This window comes from Oncorhynchus keta, chromosome 32 (genome assembly GCF_023373465.1).
Source record: "Oncorhynchus keta strain PuntledgeMale-10-30-2019 chromosome 32, Oket_V2, whole genome shotgun sequence".
Taxonomy (NCBI): domain Eukaryota; kingdom Metazoa; phylum Chordata; class Actinopteri; order Salmoniformes; family Salmonidae; genus Oncorhynchus; species Oncorhynchus keta.
Window position 1 is genome coordinate 29,553,917 of NC_068452.1, and position 20,060 is coordinate 29,573,976.

General features: G+C 48.5%; 1 protein-coding gene and 1 long non-coding RNA gene across 7 annotated transcripts in view; one reads left to right on the forward strand and one right to left on the reverse strand.

Moving 5' to 3' along the window:
• The window catches only part of LOC118365578 (E3 ubiquitin-protein ligase SMURF2), a 56,370-nt gene that overhangs the window by 33,618 nt on the left and 2,692 nt on the right, over positions 1-20,060 (forward strand). Inside the window, exons 6-19 of the mRNA XM_035747905.2 lie at positions 555-639; positions 1,135-1,218; positions 2,143-2,357; positions 3,537-3,621; positions 8,328-8,486; positions 8,637-8,690; positions 13,561-13,762; positions 15,359-15,462; positions 16,970-17,084; positions 17,729-17,907; positions 18,439-18,576; positions 18,857-18,977; positions 19,140-19,341; positions 19,975-20,050. Coding sequence (XP_035603798.2) covers positions 555-639; positions 1,135-1,218; positions 2,143-2,357; positions 3,537-3,621; positions 8,328-8,486; positions 8,637-8,690; positions 13,561-13,762; positions 15,359-15,462; positions 16,970-17,084; positions 17,729-17,907; positions 18,439-18,576; positions 18,857-18,977; positions 19,140-19,341; positions 19,975-20,050 — 1,819 coding nt within the window. The remainder of the gene's footprint in view (positions 1-554; positions 640-1,134; positions 1,219-2,142; positions 2,358-3,536; positions 3,622-8,327; positions 8,487-8,636; positions 8,691-13,560; positions 13,763-15,358; positions 15,463-16,969; positions 17,085-17,728; positions 17,908-18,438; positions 18,577-18,856; positions 18,978-19,139; positions 19,342-19,974; positions 20,051-20,060) is intronic.
• Positions 15,486-16,961, reverse strand: LOC127914513 (uncharacterized). 6 transcript variants are annotated; one of them, XR_008088689.1, is made up of 4 exons: positions 16,591-16,961; positions 16,346-16,541; positions 15,954-16,296; positions 15,486-15,855 (listed from the first exon to the last, which is right to left on the reverse strand). It is a non-coding gene; the product is annotated as an uncharacterized LOC127914513 (long non-coding RNA). The 6 variants fall into 6 exon arrangements; XR_008088692.1 differs by having other exon boundaries at positions 15,766-15,806; XR_008088688.1 differs by lacking the exon at positions 15,486-15,855 and having other exon boundaries at positions 15,921-16,296.

Here is a 20,060-nt window from a genome sequence, read left to right on the forward strand (position 1 = left end):
TTGGTGTGTAAAGCATTGAGCGCTGCCCCTGAGCGTGCCGTGCCTCTGACACCAGGCTTGATGAGCGCCTCACTCTGACTTCAGACGGCCCGCACTTCCATCTGCAACACAGGGCCTGGTGACAGACAGTCACATCACCACTGACCCACCAACATGGGCACTGAACAGCCTGGGTGGTAGCAGAGAGGACAGGGTTAGCTAGCTACAGTAGACATAAAGTCTAGCATTGATACGTGCCCTCCACTCACTTCTTGGGTCCTTTCCAGAACTGGGATTCGGGACTGGTCAGGCCACTGTCAGAGTGCAGACGGCTGGTACTTCTACTTCCAGACACGATCATCTTGTCACCCACAAGAGGATTAGACCATGTGATCCTCTTAAAAATTGATTCCTCATTTAGCCCTAAATAACATCATTACAGTATTGCATTACATCAATTCACAGTTTTAAAATAGTTCCGCTTTAGTCTCTGGTATGAGAGGACATGAACAAAGTGAGATTCTACCACCCAGTCATTCTACTATGTGTATCTGAATGTGTCTCTGTGTCCAAAGTGAGCCTGCAGTCCAGAGACAGGATAGGCACAGGAGGCCCAGTGGTGGACTGCAGCCGTCTGTTTGACAATGACCTGCCAGACGGGTGAGTACCATACCCACCAACACACCACAACTCCATTTAACATTTGTCCGTACTGGACAGTGGACCCACTATCACCACATCATACCCTCACAGCAGGGCCAGTCTGAGCCTATCATAACCACACTGCCTCACAACCAAAAGTGTTCCAGACAGCATGTGGTGTGGTGTTCCAGACTCCAATCTAAGTAGCCAGAGGCTCTGCTGTTCAGACACTTCACCAGCTTAGCACGACTGACCTCAGCACTGAGCCAATGATGTTGGCTGGGGTTAGGGAGTTTAGTCTGGGGTTGGTGTGCGCCAGAGGAATTGGGTGAGCAGATGGGAGACTGTGTCCTATTAGCTAGCAAGAAGCTCTGTAGGGAATATCTAGGTCATGTTTAGTAGGGGGGAAATGTTTTGAAACAGAGTGAAACAGGAGGTACTACCTGAACTTGGTTGCCCTCAATGTCCACTCACTGCTTTGTACGTGTGCGTGTTTGTATCTACTGCATCCAGCTGGGAGGAGCGGAGGACTGCGTCTGGCCGAATCCAGTACTTGAACCACATCACACGCACCACACAGTGGGAGAGGCCTACCAGGTGAGTCAGCCTGGCCTCAAAGTCTTGATGTAACTTAGTAAATGTAAATCTGTGACACTCAAATTAGTATGATATGTTTGGTATGATGACATAAGGTTACTGAAGCCAAAACACTGAAGGAGGGAGGTTGGTCGGGTAGGATGGGTGGTGGGCGTATATAGCGAATGTCTAGCAACCCGATCTTTAGCATTTTTGCTAATTAGTAACTACTTAGCATATTAGTTCATCCTAACCTTAATTCTTAACTCCAGCCAAGCTAACATTAGCCGCCTAGCTTAATGTTAGCCACAACAAAGTGGAATTCCTAACATATCATACGTATTGAAAACTCTTAACATATTGTACAAATTGCAATTTGTAACATATCATACGAATTGTAATTCGTAACATATACTAAATGGAGGGAGACCAGTTTACATTTACTATGTTATGTCTGTCCCTGAGTCCAGGTTGAGTGAGTACACAGTCTTACCCACTACCCAGCCTCAAACCCATGGCATGAGGCATGAGTCCCCAAGACCTAGACAGCATTGAATTTGTATTAGGAAACACTGCAGACTATTGAACGGGGCCCTAAGACTCTTATGTTCCAGACGGTATTGTTGCTCCACAGTCTCTGTCTCTTTGCTCTTATCAGCTCCCTTCCTGTTACTCTGCTCTGCTCTCGACTGGCCTCAGGCCCCTCACTCAATACTGCTCTGTGTGTGTGTGTGCCTGTTGTCTATGTCTCTGCCTCACTGACCTCATGATGCTTAAGAAAGCAGGAGCAAGCCAATGTCTAGCCCTAGCATCTAAGCGTATTACAAGCACAGCTAGATATGAAATATGAATAGACACGGGCCTGATTTGAACAAACCTACCATGAAGGATATATTATAACCCCCTGTCTGACTGTGATCTCCTCCTGTTCCCTGTCTCTCCTAGGCCTGCGTCGGAGTACTCCAGCCCGGGCCGGCCTCTCAGCTGCATCGTGGATGAGAACACGCCCATCCTGAGCACCAACGGGGCCACGCCCACCATTCCGTGTGTCCCGTCCAGCGACCAGCGGGCCCAGGAGAGACGCGTCCGCTCCCAGAGACACAGGAACTACATGAGCAGGACACACCTCCACACACCCCCAGACCTGCCCGAGGGATACGGTTAGTGGAAAGAGGATTCTAACACACAATATGGACACACCGGACATACACCAACATACGCACAATCACACTATAGGACGACCACTTCGGTTCCCACAGCCAGACTAGACTGTATTATGAACATCCTGTATGAGAGACGTGTCTCCTTCTGTTTTAAGACCGGTGTCGTCATTGCAATGCCTCAGTGTTAACTGCCTCCCTCCTCCTCTCTTCAGCCCAACGCTCAGCTGAATCATCCTGCTAATCTGTGTCCCTATTCAGTCCCAACAGCACAGCCACCATGACTCTGCAGCGCAGCATAAGCAGCCTGACAGGCCCCATTTTAAAGAACTAATTGAATCGATCTAGCAGTTAAAGTCTGGCGGCAGCCGTTCACTCCTCCCCCTCCTCTCTCCTTCCTCACATGCAGCCCATAGGCGGCTGCTTGATATTCAGACACTGTGTAGTCTTGCTGAGGATTCAGGAGTGCTGGCCAGAGAAGTAAATCACAGTAGCCCAGCCCAGCTCTACAAGATTAGGAGGGTGCTGTCTCTTTTTGGTCCAGCTCCTCTGAACCGCTGTCAGCAGCCCCAGTGGCTGGCGAATGCGTTGGGCGCATTGGTGCTCAGCGGGGAGAGGGAGGGGGGGGTGGAAGTTATGTACACGCATGTTAGAGAGACAGGGCGGTGGGTCCTAAGGAATGCCAGAGAAGAGCTTCCAAGCTCATGGAAATATCTCTGTCAATCTGTGATGAATGAGCTCACCAACACACAGACAACCATCTTCTCCCCCTGTCAGCCCCGCAACTGGGATCCAAACTGACTCAATCCCTGCTTTTATCTCCTTCTGTCTGATCTCTGTTACTCTTCCACACACACTCGGATCAAGATACGCACATTGACGCACCAATAACAATCCTCACAGTGGAACAAATGTATAACTAACAGCTTTATTTTCCTTATCATCCACTCACATCTCTCACTCATCTCTCACTCATCTCTCACTCTCTCACACTCATCTCTCACTCATCTCACTCATCTCTCTCACTCACCTCTCACTTTCTTACTCATCTCACTCTCACTCATCTCTCGCTCATCCCACTCTCTCACTCATCTCTCACATGTGTGTACTTGTCTGTAACCATTGCTCTGTACCTCTTATACCTGTATGAGTAGCCATGCTATTGTTCCCCCCTTACAGAGCAGAGGACCACGCAGCAGGGCCAGGTCTACTTCCTCCACACCCAGACAGGAGTCAGCACATGGCACGACCCTCGAGTGCCCAGGTATACCCACCACCACGGTCTGAACACACAGTGCCCAGGTATACCCACCACCACTGTCTGAACACACAGTGCCCAGGTATACCCACCACCACTGTCTGAACACACAGTGCCCAGGTATACCCACCACCACTGTCTGAACACACAGTGCCCAGGTATACCCAGCACCACTGTCTGAACACACAGTGCCCAGGTATACCCAGCACCACTGTCTGAACACACAGTGCCCAGGTATACCCAGCACCACTGTCTGAACACACAGTGCCCAGGTATACCCAGCACCACTGTCTGAACACACAGTGCCCAGGTATACCCACCACAATCAGTGGCTAGCTCTCTTTGGGCTATGAGAGAGGGCTGGTGTCACAGTCCTTTGTAGGTCAGTTGATAGAGCATGGTGCTTGCAATGGCAGGATAGTGGGTTCGATTCCCAGGACCACCCGTATGTAAAATGTATACACTCATGACTTTAAGCCGCTTTGGATAAAAGAGTCCACTAAATGGCATGTAAATGTAAACCACAGGGATCTGAGAGGATTCACAGCAGACACCTCTGGCATGCCCTCTGCCTCCATACCCTCAGCACACAGCCTTCAGCCCTACTGTACATGTGGCTCAGAGACGCCACTCACTCAGGCATGTGTGTTTCATGGATTACCTCAGGCCCAGAGGAGAACACACATCAACACGTCAGTCTACTGGGAATAGAGTCAATAGAAAGAAAGTCAGTGATTGAAAAATACCTAGACGTTGCCGTTCTCTTGCCCCCGTGGAAATACGTGTGATAGATGCCGTTCTCTTGCCCCCGTGGAAATACGTGTGATAGATGCCGTTCTCTTGCCCCCGTGGAAATAGGTGTGATAGATGACGTTCTCTTGCCCCCGTGGAAATAGGTGTGATAGATGCCGTTTTCTTGCCCCTGTGGAAATACGTGTGATAGATGCCGTTCTCTTGCCCCCGTGGAAATACGTGTGATAGATGCCGTTCTCTTGCCCCCGTGGAAATACGTGTGATAGATGCCGTTCTCTTGCCCCTGTGGAAATACGTGTGATAGATGCCGTTCTCTTGCCCCCGTGGAAATACGTGTGATAGATGCCGTTCTCTTGCTCCTGTGGAAATACGTGTGATAGATGTCGTTCTCTTGCCCCTGTGGAAATACGTGTGATAGATACCGTTCTCTTGCCCCTGTGGAAATACGTGTGATAGATGCTGTTCTCTTGCCCCGTGGAAATACGTGTGATATATGCCGTTCTCTTGGCCCTGTGGAAATGCGTGTGATAGATGCCGTTCTCTTGCCCCTGTGGAAATACGTGTGATAGATGCCGTTCTCTTGCCCCCGTGGAAATACGTGTGATAGATGCCGTTCTCTTGCCCCTGTGGAAATACGTGTGATAGATGCCGTTCTCTTGCCCCCGTGGAAATACGTGTGATAGATGCCGTTCTCTTGCCCCCGTGGAAATACGTGTGATAGATGCCGTTCTCTTGCCCCCGTGGAAATACGTGTGATAGATGCCGTTCTCTTGCCCCCGTGGAAATACGTGTGATAGATGCCGTTCTCTTGCCCCCGTGGAAATACGTGTGATAGATGCCGTTCTCTTGCCCCCGTGGAAATACATGTGATAGATGCCGTTCTCTTGCCCCCGTGGAAATACGTGTGATAGATGCCGTTCTCTTGCCCCTGTGGAAATACGTGTGATAGATGCCGTTCTCTTGCCCCTGTGGAAATACGTGTGATAGATGCCGTTCTCTTGCCCCTGTGGAAATACGTGTGATAGATGCCGTTCTCTTGCCCCTGTGGAAATACGTGTGATAGATGCCGTTCTCTTGCCCCCGTGGAAATACGTGTGATAGATGCCGTTCTCTTGCCCCTGTGGAAATACGTGTGATAGATGCCGTTCTCTTGCCCCTGTGGAAATACGTGTGATAGATGCCGTTCTCTTGCCCCTGTGGAAATACGTGTGATAGATGCCGTTCTCTTGCCCCTGTGGAAATACGTGTGATAGATACCGTTCTCTTGCCCCCGTGGAAATACGTGTGATATATGCCGTTCTCTTGCCCCTGTGGAAATACGTGTGATAGATGCCGTTCTCTTGCCCCTTGAAATACGTGTGATAGATGCCGTTCTCTTGCCCCCGTGGAAATACGTGTGATAGATGCCGTTCTCTTGCCCCCGTGGAAATACGTGTGATAGATGCCGTTCTCTTGCCCCCGTGGAAATACGTGTGATAGATGCCGTTCTCTTGCCCCCGTGGAAATACATGTGATAGATGCCGTTCTCTTGCCCCCGTGGAAATACGTGTGATAGATGCCGTTCTCTTGCCCCGTGGAAATACGTGTGATAGATGCCGTTCTCTTGCCCCTGTGGAAATACGTGTGATAGATGCCGTTCTCTTGCTCCTGTGGAAATACGTGTGATAGATGCCGTTCTCTTGCCCCTGTGGAAATACGTGTGATAGATACCGTTCTCTTGCCCCCGTGGAAATACGTGTGATAGATGCCGTTCTCTTGCCCCTGTGGAAATACGTGTGATAGATGCCGTTCTCTTGCCCCCGTGGAAATACGTGTGATAGATGCCGTTCTCTTGCCCCCGTGGAAATACGTGTGATAGATGCCGTTCTCTTGCCCCCGTGGAAATACGTGTGATAGATGACGTTCTCTTGCCCCCGTGGAAATACGTGTGATAGATGCCGTTCTCTTGCCCCTGTGGAAATACGTGTGATAGATGCCGTTCTCTTGCCCCTGTGGAAATACGTGTGATAGATGCCGTTCTCTTGCTCCTGTGGAAATACGTGTGATAGATGCCGTTCTCTTGCCCCTGTGGAAATACGTGTGATAGATGCTGTTCTCTTGCCCCCGTGGAAATACGTGTGATAGATGCCGTTCTCTTGCCCCTGTGGAAATACGTGTGATAGATGCCGTTCTCTTGCCCCTGTGGAAATACGTGTGATAGATGCCGTTCTCTTGCCCCTGTGGAAATACGTGTGATAGATGCCGTTCTCTTGCCCCTGTGGAAATACGTGTGATAGATGCCGTTCTCTTGCCCCTGTGGAAATACGTGTGATAGATACTGTTCTCTTGCCCCCGTGGAAATACGTGTGATAGATGCTGTTCTCTTGCCCCCGTGGAAATATGTGTGATATATGCCGTTCTCTTGCCCCTGTGGAAATACGTGTGATAGATGCCGTTCTCTTGCTCCTGTGGAAATACGTGTGATAGATGCCGTTCTCTTGCCCCTGTGGAAATACGTGTGATAGATACCGTTCTCTTGCCCCGTGGAAATACGTGTGATATATGCCGTTCTCTTGCCCCTGTGGAAATACGTGTGATAGATGCCGTTCTCTTGCCCCCGTGGAAATACGTGTGATAGATGCCGTTCTCTTGCCCCCGTGGAAATACGTGTGATAGATGCCGTTTTCTTGCCCCGTGGAAATACGTGTGATAGATGCCGTTCTCTTGCCCCCGTGGAAATACGTGTGATAGATGCCGTTCTCTTGCCCCGTGGAAATACTTGTGATAGATGCCGTTCTCTTGCCCCCGTGGAAATACGTGTGATAGATGCCGTTCTCTTGCCCCCGTGGAAATACGTGTGATAGATGCCGTTCTCTTGCCCCCGTGGAAATACGTGTGATAGATGCCGTTCTCTTGCCCCTGTGGAAATACGTGTGATAGATGCCGTTCTCTTGCCCCTGTGGAAATACGTGTGATAGATGCCGTTCTCTTGCCCCCGTGGAAATACGTGTGATAGATGCCGTTCTCTTGCCCCCGTGGAAATACGTGTGATAGATGCCGTTCTCTTGCCCCCGTGGAAATACGTGTGATAGATGCCGTTCTCTTGCCCCCGTGGAAATACGTGTGATAGATGCCGTTCTCTTGCCCCCGTGGAAATACGTGTGATAGATGCCGTTCTCTTGCCCCCGTGGAAATACGTGTGATAGATGCCGTTCTCTTGCCCCCGTGGAAATATGTGTGATAGATGCCGTTTTCTTGCCCCTGTGGAAATACGTGTGATAGATGCCGTTCTCTTGCCCCCGTGGAAATACGTGTGATAGATGCCGTTCTCTTGCCCCCGTGGAAATACGTGTGATAGATGCCGTTCTCTTGCCCCCGTGGAAATACGTGTGATAGATGCCGTTCTCTTGCCCCCGTGGAAATACGTGTGATAGATGCCGTTCTCTTGCCCCTGTGGAAATACGTGTGATAGATGCCGTTCTCTTGTCCCCGTGGAAATACTTGTGATAGATGCCGTTCTCTTGCCCCTGTGGAAATCCGTGTGATAGATGCCGTTTTTCTTGCACTTGATGCTATCCTCTTGGTCACGCCACACCCTGGTTGTGTGTGCAGCAGATGCTGGGCTGCCAAGCTCCCAGTGCTGAGAGGCTTGGTCATTTGGCTGGGCCTCAGTCCGATAACTCACTACCGCTGAAGTGGGGCTGCTGTCATTTCTTAGTTGCTCTCCACAGACAGCTAAAGGAGTCCAGCTGAAAGGATTGCATGGCAGCAATAAGTAATTTAGACGGGAAGAAGAAGAATGGAATAAAAGTGATGTCGTTTAGGAATCTTTTCTCGTGCCTCTTTGTTTCCCAGTTACCGTCAGCCTTGAGGTCTGCTTCATTCCCTGACTTTGATTGGTCTTACGTCTCATTCTTTCTTTGATTCTTTCTATTTTCTGCCCTTCACCTCTGACTGTGTTGGGGATTTGTGCTTCCCAGAGACCTGAGTAATGTAAACTGTGAGGAGCTGGGCCCACTGCCCCCTGGCTGGGAGATCAGGAACACAGCCACCGGCCGGGTCTACTTTGTGGACCACAACAACCGCACCACGCAGTTCACAGACCCGCGCCTCTCCGCCAACCTGCATCTAGTCCTTAAGTGAGTATCGCGTTATACCAGCGCCACAAATTAAACATGGTCCAGAGCCTCATAACAGTCCAGATTAAATGAGAAGTAGTTGAGCAAGAACTGTACTGTATGACTGGCTGGCAGTGTGGCTGTGTAACTGTGGTGTTTTGTGTTCTGCAGCCCAAGCCCCAATGGTTCCCGCAGCGGCATCGAAATTCAGAACAGTCCGATCAGGTGAGGCCCTCTATTCTGTGGCCGACCTCTATTTCTCTAACACTTGGTTCTGGAGAGGCAGAACAGACTGCACACAGACAGACACACACAGATACACACACAGACATATTGACTCCCCCACACAGGATGTTTTACAGGGGAGTCCAGTGCCAAGGTGTGTTAAACACCTGTTGGGGTTCAGCTATCAGAGCAGCCTTTCTCCTGTGCACACACTCTCCCTCACACACTCCCACACACAACCTCACCCATCCAGCACACAATCCGTCACAAAGCTTGTTTTGGCTCGACATCAGATAACAATGTGGAAACCAAGACTGATGTGTCTGTGGCTGAGGAGCGTCTTACGTCCAGGAAACGGAGCATGAATTTGATGCCCGAGTCAATGAATGAATTGTGTGTGTGCGTGATAGTGTGTTTTGGTGTGTGTGTGTGTTGGTGCGTGCCTGTGTGTGCAGTGTTCGTCAGTGCATGTGTGTGTGTGCCGTGTTCGTCAGTACATGCGCTTCAAAACTTTTCCTCGCAGCTGTTCAAACACGGCCCATGTAACGATAGCTGCAGCATTACCCACAGTGCAGTGTAAAGGTGGAGCAGAGTATGGGCGGCTTCGGTGGGCCTCCTCCGTCTGACCTCATTCCTGCTCCGTGCCAGGAGAGGCGGAATGCACCGATGAAAAGATCTGCTGTTATTTTCCCCTGTTCTGACAGATCAAAGAACTTGTTTGGGACTTTGGTGCTTTTTCTTTTTCTGCGGTCCTCTGAAAGTCATATAAAATCCCAGGCTGGCACGCCATGTATGTTTGTAATGCAGGAATCTTGTCTTAAGCACAATAATGTCCAGATGTGTGAAAAGCAGTGCACAGTGTTTCTTCTCTTTAAAAAGCACTGGTCCGATTATTATTTCACTTTAAAGTTGGGAATTTGAGTTTTCTAGGTTATTGATGTCTTTGTTTAAGAGGAATAATTGTATTGAAATGGAAGGTGTTTAAGCTGAGCCAAGAGCGGGTTTGTGGCCATTAGAATGATGTACGATGGGCCCTGGGTCCAGAATACCTTCCCTGGGATCTGCTTTTAAGGGAGAAACCCTTGGCTTTGTCTTGGAGAACCTAAGGCTGCATTTACACGTGCAGCCCAATTCAGATTTTTTTCCCACTAGTTGGTAGTTTGAAAAATCAAATCAGATATTTGACATCAGAGCTTTTTCAGAGCTGATCTGATTGGTCAAAAGATCAATGAATTAAAAAAATATCAGAATTAGGCTTTCCTGTGGTAACGCAGCCGACAGGATCTCTAGGTGTGCACTAATGTAACACACATTGGATGGTGGCTCAGAGGTTTGGAGTGTGCAGTCTGCTGGTTAGCAGAGGGCTCATGGGCCTGACCCAGTCTGACTGGATCATCCTATCTGAGAATACCTTCTCTGATTTTGTCCCCTCACGGACCGCTGTGGAGCAGAGAAGTTGGACTCTGGCTGAGACGAGGGGTGGGAGTGACATTCCAACCAGCGACAATACTCTGGAAAAGATATCAGAAGGCCGGCGTGGTTTTCCATCAAGACATCTGCCTTTTATCAAGGAAAACGATTTCAGAAATTCTCACCCCTCATGCTGTCATCCCACAAAAATGTTTGATATATACGTGTCCTTCAAGGTTATAGTTTATTACCCCTTTTATTTGCTAAAGACATTGCCTCAGCGGGCCACAATACGTTTTTGGTTAGACTCACCCTGTGATGTTGCAGTCTCCTGACTCTAAGCCTGGTCACTAGACAATAGGTAACAAAATCCTTGTTGGGCCTCAGATCTGCCCTCTGAACTCTGGCATGAACACTCAGAGGATCAGTTCCCAGGGGTCTAGTGTTCTCTAGCTTTACACTGAGTTCACTGTATTACTGTCTGAGCTTCAGCAGATAACACACCACGCCATCTTACTCTCTTAAAACAAGTTAGAAAAAGAGAGAATGCGCACTAGGCTGTGTGTGTGTGTGTGTGTGTGTGTGTGTGTGTGTGTGTGTGTGTGTGTGTGTGTGTGTGTGTGTGTGTGTGTGTGTGTGTGTGTGTGTGTGTGTGTGTGTGTGTGTGTGTGTGTGTGTGTGTGTGTGTGTGTGTGTGTGTGTGTGAGAGAGAGACGGGCAGGAATGTTTGATTTATGAGTGAAACTGGAGGGAGTGCTGCTCTGTTGCTCGGTACCTCTCCTCTCCCTGTCTGAGTCTTCCTCTCTGTTTGGGTGCTGTCCGGAGGCAACCCTTCCTACCTCCACCCTTTCCCTCCCTCCCTCTGAGTCTAGTCTGCAGGAAATAAAGAGATTGAGGAGGAGGACTGGAGTGCCCTATGGGGTCCTGCTGCTCTCTGGGATCGCAGGAAGTGGCCAGCTCAGCTCAGCTAGACGAGGCCAAAGACAGTGGGAGTCTAGAGCAGTCAGTCCTTAGAATAAGCTGTCACTGTGTATTATGGTGTGTGGATATAAAGATCAGGATGGCTGCTACATGACTGTCAATTACTCCTGCTCAGTGTATGACCCTCCAAACAAATCTTTTTGAGAGCTAGGATTATGTATTTGCCATATTTTATGACATTATACCTAATAAAAGGTTGTTTGGTTTTGTATAGTACAGTGAATGACAGGTGTTTGGTAGGTGTCCCAGGCAGAAATAGGTTTGCTGAGTTGTTAGAAATGACTGGATTTCAGTGGTTTTGGCCTATCCAATATTATATGATCCTGTACTTTTTGGGGCTAGGTAAATCCATTTAGCCAGGATGGGTTGTTGCTCCATGATTCTCCTGTCACAGACTCTCTGCTTACCCTCTCTCACACTTACTCTCCTCTCTCACACACATAAGGCGTCAGCATGCTTCAGTTCGGCCTGGCGGCTAGCCGTCGTCGGCTAGGCGAGCCGAACGAGTGTGTTGGCGTACTCCTTTAATAGAAAGACCTTCGCTTGAAAGCAGTTTTGAGACGCCGTAGCCAGTATCCACTTCCTCAAAATAGTTTGAATTAATCTAAGATAACTCAAGAAATCTGTCATTCATTTAGCTGTTTTTACCAATCACAGCCAAAGGGGTGTAGACTTCAGCAAGAAAAAGTGTTGTGTGCCCGAACAAGAGAAGAAGAAAACTAACCGAAGTCCAAAACGTCACAAAATGCTGTCATATAATATGCATACGATCTTCTGAACTTTTCCTTCTGGGAAGCATGCGGATGTCTTTACACACTCTACCCCTCTCTCTCACTCACACACACACACAACCCTTTGTTGCTGGCTGTACAGCCTGGTGTTTATGACCCTGCTCAGGGGGTGAGTGTGCCCACTATGCCCCACTAAAGTGCAAAAGGCCAGCATGCAAATAATCCTCCATTGCTGGCTCCATAAAGGGCCTTTTGATTCTCTCTTTCTATGTGTCTGTGCGTGTTTCTGTTTCTGAGCAGAAGAGCCTTCCACCACCACTGCCGTGGTTCAGAAGTTCACTCTCATGCCAGAGATTTGGGCAGAAGTGAAGAACCTCGTTCACTACCACCACAGATCATACTCATAGCTTTTGATTTGGAGGTTAACTGCTCTACACTGATGTGTTATCACAGTTACAGCCACCCACTGAGGTGGTCATCTTAGCTGTTAGGGACCCTACACAACTTGGTTGTTCATTTATTGGTTTCCTATAGTCAGCAACACGTATCCTCTTATGAAGGAACTTGCATTGAAATGTCACTCCTGTTAATAAACAAATAAAGAACCTTCCTGAACAATTTAAGCTGAAGACATGAGGTCTATGGACACCCTCATTGCTCAGTGCAGAATGAGACCGACACTCAATCTATTTGCAGATGTCTCTTGCTGTAACGCTCGTCTGAAGAAGAGGACCAAAGCGCAGCGTGGTACGTGTTCATGATCATTTATTCAAACTGAACACTGACACAAAATAACAAAGTGGAACAAAACAAAACAGTTCTGTCTGGTACAGACACAAAACAGTTCTGTCTGGTACAGACACAAAACAGTTCTGTCTGGTACAGACACAAAACAGTTCTGTCTGGTACAGACACAAAACAGTTCTGTCTGGTACAGACACAAAACAGTAAACAACTACCCACAAAACACAGGTGGGGAAAAAGCTGCCTACATATGATTCTCAATCAGAGACAACGATAGACAGCTGCCTCTGATTGAGGACCACACCCGGCCAAACACAAAGAAATAGGAAACATAGAAATAAAGAAACTAGAATGCCCACCCTAACCAAAATAGAGAATAAAAATCTCTCTATGGCCAGGGCCATTTTGCTTTCCCCCCCTGTAGAACTGTCTATTTTCTCTCTGTCTGTGCTGTGCTGTCTGTGAGACCACCGTGGGTCCAGCGCCAGGTGGGAAGTGGAGGTGGCATGGCACACACCTGTGAGCTGGCAGGACCCAGCACGGCAGGGGCCCATGGAGTTGCCCACGAGGAGCCTATGACAGAGCCGTTTGAATGAAGAGCATGGCGGGATGTGGAGGAAAGGTGGCTGCACCTCACCTCCGTCCTGTAAACAGACAGACAATGTGGCACCTACGGACACATCACACCACCCTCTGGCTCTGCCCCCTCATGTGTGCTTGTTCAGAAATACCACCTCCACCTATGTCTGTGGGCACATGGCAGCTTGTTTAACTTGATGTGCTTCCCAGATGACCTCAGTGTGTTTACCTCTCGTTCTCCAGTCAGCAAAAGGAGGGAGGCAGAATTCCTGCCTGGCTTTATTTGGAGTTTTTAGGGTTTCTAGTTATATATTTTTTTTGTGGTGTTTTATTTTTGTGTACCTGTATGTGTTGTTACGACCCCAAGTCTCAACAATGATCTTTCCCTCTCCAACTCTTCTCTTTCACTTTTTCTCCATCCCCAGCCGTCAGATCCAGCTGAAGGAGCAGGCCCAGCAGGTACTAGTGTCTCCAGGTAATCTGCCAGAGGAGGCCGAGTGCCTCACGGTGCCCAAGTACAAGAGGGACCTGGTGCAGAAGCTGAAGATCCTCCGCCAGGAGCTGTCCCAGCAGCAGCCCCAGGCAGGCCACTGTCGCATAGAGGTGTCCCGCGAGGAGATCTTTGAGGTGAGCCTGTCAAATTAGTGTTATTCCCTCAGTTCTTGAACACAACCAGCATTATTGAGTCTTTAATTAGTATTACTGAAGAGGTTGACTATCCCGATCCTGAAGGAAAGCATCAACTCCGGACATTTTCCTCACTCTTATTTACACTTGTAAAAGTTTATTAGACCAGATATTTTACCTCACTTTCAAACCTCAGGCAATGGTTTTCCCATCCTCTACCTCCCTCCCCTCTCAAGGTCGTTGCTCGTCATGTTTCTGCCACGGCGTTATCCACCATGCTATTATCTATGATGTGTGAAGAGAGTATGTTCATATCCAAAGCAAACCTCGTATTTGAAATGAGAGGCTTTTGTGAAGTGCACTCCTCAGTGGGGGAGGTTTTCTAGTTTGGGAGGTGTGGAGCCTCATCAGAGCAACAACACCTGCAACAGACTACATGACCCTCGTAAAATATGTGATGGAATGTGCTGGAACAGCTTTGTCTGTTAATCTGAAGGAAGACGTTTTTGTTGGCTGATCTCAACACGAAAGGGAGATGGGGGTGGATTTTAAGGCTAGACATAACTTCATTGCTTTTCTGGACACGCCGAGCTGTTAGAAATACGACTGTGTGGGCAAGTGTCAGCTGGTGGACTGTCAAGCTGTCTCAGTGTGTACATTCTATTGACGATAAGAGGCCTTATTTCTCTGGTGTCACCGCTGACACATCCTCAGTGTAACTGGAGGGCACGGTGGACCAGCTCTGGGGGGAAAGCGGTGTTATTGTTTCACTCTTCTGTTGTGTCTGTTTACTGTTATTCTCCCAATCCACTTTTAATGAGACTGTCCCCGACACTTGGAATGTGCTGGACATTGTGGGCCTGTGTCTGCAGCTCTCGGCATGTGGGGTGAACGCACCAACCCAGAGTGGGGTGTAATGATCCCAGTCTCTGAGTACCAGGGGGAAAGTTTGTTACTAAAACACTGCTGTCTAATGTTCTACAGAAGCCCCCTCTGGCGAGGAACATGGGGTGTTTCTCATCATTGTTTCTGGACAGTTCCTTCTTTTCTTCATTTTTTTTTGTCTTCAGCTTGAAGCAATTTGGAATTGCACAGGTCTTTGGTCATTGGTTTGCATGTTTAAGACAGGCAGACAGGCCAGGCTTGGCCAGACTCATGCTCTGCATTCCTACCCCATTTCCCATGAGCCACTGAGACTGGGACAGTGGTGGGGGGGGGGGGTGAGACTCACGGGATAGCTTGGTGGAATGTGTCACGTTGGGGAATGTCCTCTTATCACCCCCACCTCCTGATAATGCGCTTTGATTAAGGGGGGAATGGACACTCAGGTTACTTTCGCAGGGGAGGAGAGGGCGTACATCATTGCTAGGCAGGCAGGGGCCAGCCAAGCTGGTCCTAAATGACAGAGCGCAGGAATGTTTATTCTTTGGCTCAGTCCCCAGAGCCAGCATCACTCACACACAGACATTACAGTGCAGATAGATGCATCCCCCTGGCCACAGATGGTCTCTGATGGAAGTACTCAGTAGGTTTGGGGGTAAAGTCCTCCATCCCAGTCCCGTTCGTTACAATGGTGTATCTCTGTATGTGTTACAGGAGTCTTACCGCCAGGTGATGAAGATGAGGCCGAAGGACCTGTGGAAGAGACTGATGGTGAAGTTTAAAGGGGAGGAGGGGCTGGACTACGGAGGAGTGGCCAGGTAGGAATCCACAGCAAAGCATGAGGGGAAAACTAAGTTATGCTCAATATGCATCATCTTGGAACAAAGAAGATTTCTATTGTGTGTTAGAGAAGTAAATGCCAGGTGTGGAACCAACAGGACTTGAACAGCTTCTACCCCAAGACATTAGACTACTAACTAGTTAACCAAATAGCTGCCCGGACTATCTGCATTGACCCTCTTTGCACCAATTCTTTTGACTCAAGCATATAGCCAAGTTATCTCATTGTGTATTTATTCCTCGTGTTATTATTTGTTCTATATTCTTCTCTCTCCGTTGTTGGGAAGGGCCCATCAGTAAGCATTTCACTGTTAGTCTACACCTGTTGTTGGGAAGGGCCCATCAGTAAGCATTTCACTGTTAGTCTACACCTGTTGTTGGGAAGGGCCCATAAGTAAGCATTTCACTGTTAGTCTACACCTGTTGTTGGGAAGGGTCCATCAGTAAGCATTTCACTGTCAGGCTACACCTGTTGTTGGGAAGGGCCCATCAGTAAGCATTTCACTGTTAGTCTACACCTGTTGTTGGGAAGGGCCCATCAGTAAGCATTTCACTGTTAGTCTACACCTGTTGTTGGGAAGGGTCCATCAGTAAGCATTTCACTGTTAGTCTACACCTGTTGTTGGGAAGGGCCCATCAGTAAGCATTTCACTGTTAGTCTACACCTGTTGTTGGGAAGGGTCCATCAGTAAGCATTTCACTGTTAGTCTACACCTGTTGTTGGGAAGGGTCCATCAGTAAGCATTTCACTGTTAGTCTACACCTGTTGTTGGGAAGGGCCCATCAGTAAGCATTTCACTGTTAGTCTACACCTGTTGTTGGGAAGGGTCCATCAGTAAGCATTTCACTGTCAGGCTACACCTGTTGTTGGGAAGGGCCCATCAGTAAGCATTTCACTGTTAGTCTACACCTGTTGTTGGGAAGGGCCCATCAGTAAGCATTTCACTGTTAGTCTACACCTGTTGTTGGGAAGGGCCCATCAGTAAGCATTTCACTGTTAGTCTACACCTGTTGTTGGGAAGGGTCCATCAGTAAGCATTTCACTGTTAGTCTACACCTGTTGTTGGGAAGGGCCCGTAAGTAAACATTTCACTGTTAGTCTACACCTGTTGTTGGGAAGGGCCCATCAGTAAGCATTTCACTGTTAGTCTACACCTGTTGTTGGGAAGGGCCCATCAGTAAGCATTTCACTGTTAGTCTACACCTGTTGTTTAGGACGTATGTGACAAATAACACTTGATTTGATTTTGATTTGAATGCCACCATCTGCTGAAACATGGTTGGCCCCCAAGGGGTAATATGGATTTAAAGCACCTAATCTGAGAATTATACTTCTGCTTTTTAAATTGCCATGGAGTATTCACTTTCTGAAATTGATGTTCCCTGCCTTGAAAAAATATTTAATGGATCAAGAGATTTAACAATGGATGTTCTCATCGTCTGTCTCTCTTTATCTGTCCCTCTCTGTGTCTCCTGTGTGTGCAGGGAGTGGCTGTATCTGCTGTCCCATGAGATGCTGAATCCGTACTACGGCCTGTTCCAGTACTCCCGCGATGACATCTACACCCTGCAGATTAACCCCGACTCAGCCGTCAACCCGGTGAGTCAGAGGCCCAGACGCCGCCACCAGCCCGCCCCACTGTGATGTGAAAGACCAGGTCACACGGACCACTCATCTGCTCTAGTCTTGCACAATATTTCTGCCTCTTGTCTCTCCTCTGCCTGTTTATTTGTTTGGCCTTCCATTTCCCTATCAGCTGTTCTCATGCTAGATGCTAGATCTCCTGGAGACTGGTGATGAATTCGGCAACTATTTAATTGCTGTGTTGAGAATCTTTACTGCCTCTATAGCATTTGAGAATCTTTACTGCCTCTATAGCATTTGGTTATTAAATCCATCATAAGGGAAATAGTTTACAACTGCAAATAGTTTGGATGCTGCTGCTCACCTTTTGAGTCCTAACCTTTGGATTATGCACTGCAATAAATTCCCAGCTGTAAGAATAGCAGGTATTTATTATTTACCAAGGGCCCAATCCTAACTTAAGACATGCGTGAGGAAATCTGAGCTATAGCGCAAATCTCTCATCGACATCAATGCATGACTTAAGGAAACGTTAAGTTAGGATTCTGCCTTGAGTTGCTCAATCTTGGTAATTCTCCTTAGACTGGGAAATGCCATGCTAAATGGATGTACTATGAAGTGTTTAAGAGGACTAAAGGTGTTTCTGTCCCCCTCCCCAGGAGCACCTGTCCTACTTCCACTTTGTGGGTCGTATTATGGGCATGGCGGTGTTCCACGGCCACTACATAGACGGGGGCTTCACCCTGCCCTTCTACAAACAGCTGCTGGGGAAACCCATCACCCTGGACGACATGGAGTCAGTGGACCCGGACCTCCACAACAGCCTGGTCTGGATCCTGTGAGTAGGAAGGAAATGGGAACAACATCCTCACACAGACCAAGATGCGCACACAGAGATTAATGTGGTTTTTAATGACAATAGTTTGTAATGGCTCATTTTAATTAATCGGGTACTAATTTGGTGTATGTGAACTATAACATTGACTGGTGTACTTTTAAAGTCCCTAAAATAACCACTCATGATCATGTAGCTACACATGAGAGCTCGTCAACTGAACTTTGATCCATACATACATTAACATTTACATTACATTTAAGTCATTTAGCAGACGCTCTTATCCAGAGCGACTTACAAATTGGTGCATTCACCTTATGACATCCAGTGGAACAGCCACTTTACAATAGTGCATCTAAATCTTTTAAGGGGGGGGGGGGTGAGAAGGATTACTTTATCCTATCCTAGGTATTCCTTAAAGAGGTGGGGTTTCAGGTGTCTCCGGGAGGTGGTGATTGACTCCGCTGTCCTGGCGTCCCCCTCCCCCAGCACCATCTCTCTCTAACTCCCCTGTCTGTCTCTCTCACTTCTCAGGGACAATGACATCACAGGCGTGTTGGACCACACCTTCTGTGTGGAGCACAATGCCTACGGGGAGATCATCCAGCACGAACTCAAACCCAACGGCAAAATCATCCAGGTCACCCAGGACACCAAGAAGGAGTATGTCAGGTGAGTACTCCCCCACCGACTCCTCCTCACCACACAGGAAGAGAGCTGGTCTAGCAGTCAACAGTCAAGCCCAGCAGGGAGGAGATACTGTTTGGATTTCAAATGAGCTTAGCTGCAAGTGACCAGCCACAGTTAACTGACCTAGGATCAGGGAGTGAAGTACATGTGAAGGGCTTTGCTATACCCCTCAAAGAGGCTCAGAATCATGGCTATGCCTTCACGTTCCAGTATGAATCATCGATCTCTGACTCTCTCTTTCCCTCTCCCACGCTCCCTACAGGCTGTATGTGAACTGGCGTTTCCTGCGAGGCATCGAGGCTCAGTTCCTGGCCCTGCAGAAGGGCTTCAACGAGGTCATCTCACAGCACCTCCTCAAGGCCTTCGACGAGAAAGAGCTGGAGGTATGAATGAGACACATCCCCCAGACTAGCAGTACTTACCTTCACTGTCCATCCTTTACAAATGACTGCATTCTCCCAGACATCAGCATTTTCCCCATCCATTTCCTCCCTACAGTTTCCCTTTGACTTTCATTTCACATTCTCTCCCTCTCTCCACCTCAGCTCATAGTGTGTGGCCTGGGTAAGATCGACATCAACGACTGGAAGTCCAACACGCGGCTGAAGCACTGCACCCCTGACACCAACATCGTCAAGTGGTTCTGGAAGGCAGTGGAGTCGTACGATGAGGAGCGCCGGGCCAGGTTACTGCAGTTTGTCACCGGCTCCTCCAGGGTCCCCCTGCAAGGCTTCAAAGCCCTCCAAGGTACCCTCACAGCACTCACCCTCCTGGGACATGTACAGCAGCTACGTAGTTAGGTTCTCAGTGTTTGACTGCTTCACTGGGAGAGTTGCTAGCTAGCCCTTGTCCACCCCCTATAGGCATGTAATATTGATTGTTATGATGGCTTATAACATTTGTTATGACAGCGTAACAAATGTTTATGCCAGAGGGAGATGGGTGAGGGTTGTTTGTATTATACTCTACTGTACCCCGAGGCAGCTCAGCAGGCCTCAGTGTGTTGTTGTTGTTGCCTGAGCTGAACCCTCTGTGCAGAGCAGGCTGAGCAGAGTCCAGTAGTTCAGTGAGTCCAGTCTGTCAGACAGGATGCCCAGAGAGCACCCAGGCGTGCGGAACACACTGTGATCCACTGCTCTTCCTGTCTGACATGCCGCTTCACTCTGCTCTTCCATGTTACATAACAGGACCATCGCTGCTGCTGGTCTAAATACCAAGGTCCGCGCAGGCCAATGACAACATACACAAACCCAGTGCTCTTAGTGCCCACACTTGGCGCCGCAGAGTGCTGAGAAAGCTGTCCAGTACAGTACTGTCTTTTGTGTGTGAGTGAAGTGTGCTCTGCCGTTGTGCTTCACAGTAACTGTTGATATGTTACAGGTGCTGCAGGCCCACGACTCTTCACCATCCACCAGATTGATGCCAGCTCCAACAACCTGCCCAAAGCCCACACCTGGTGAGTGTCT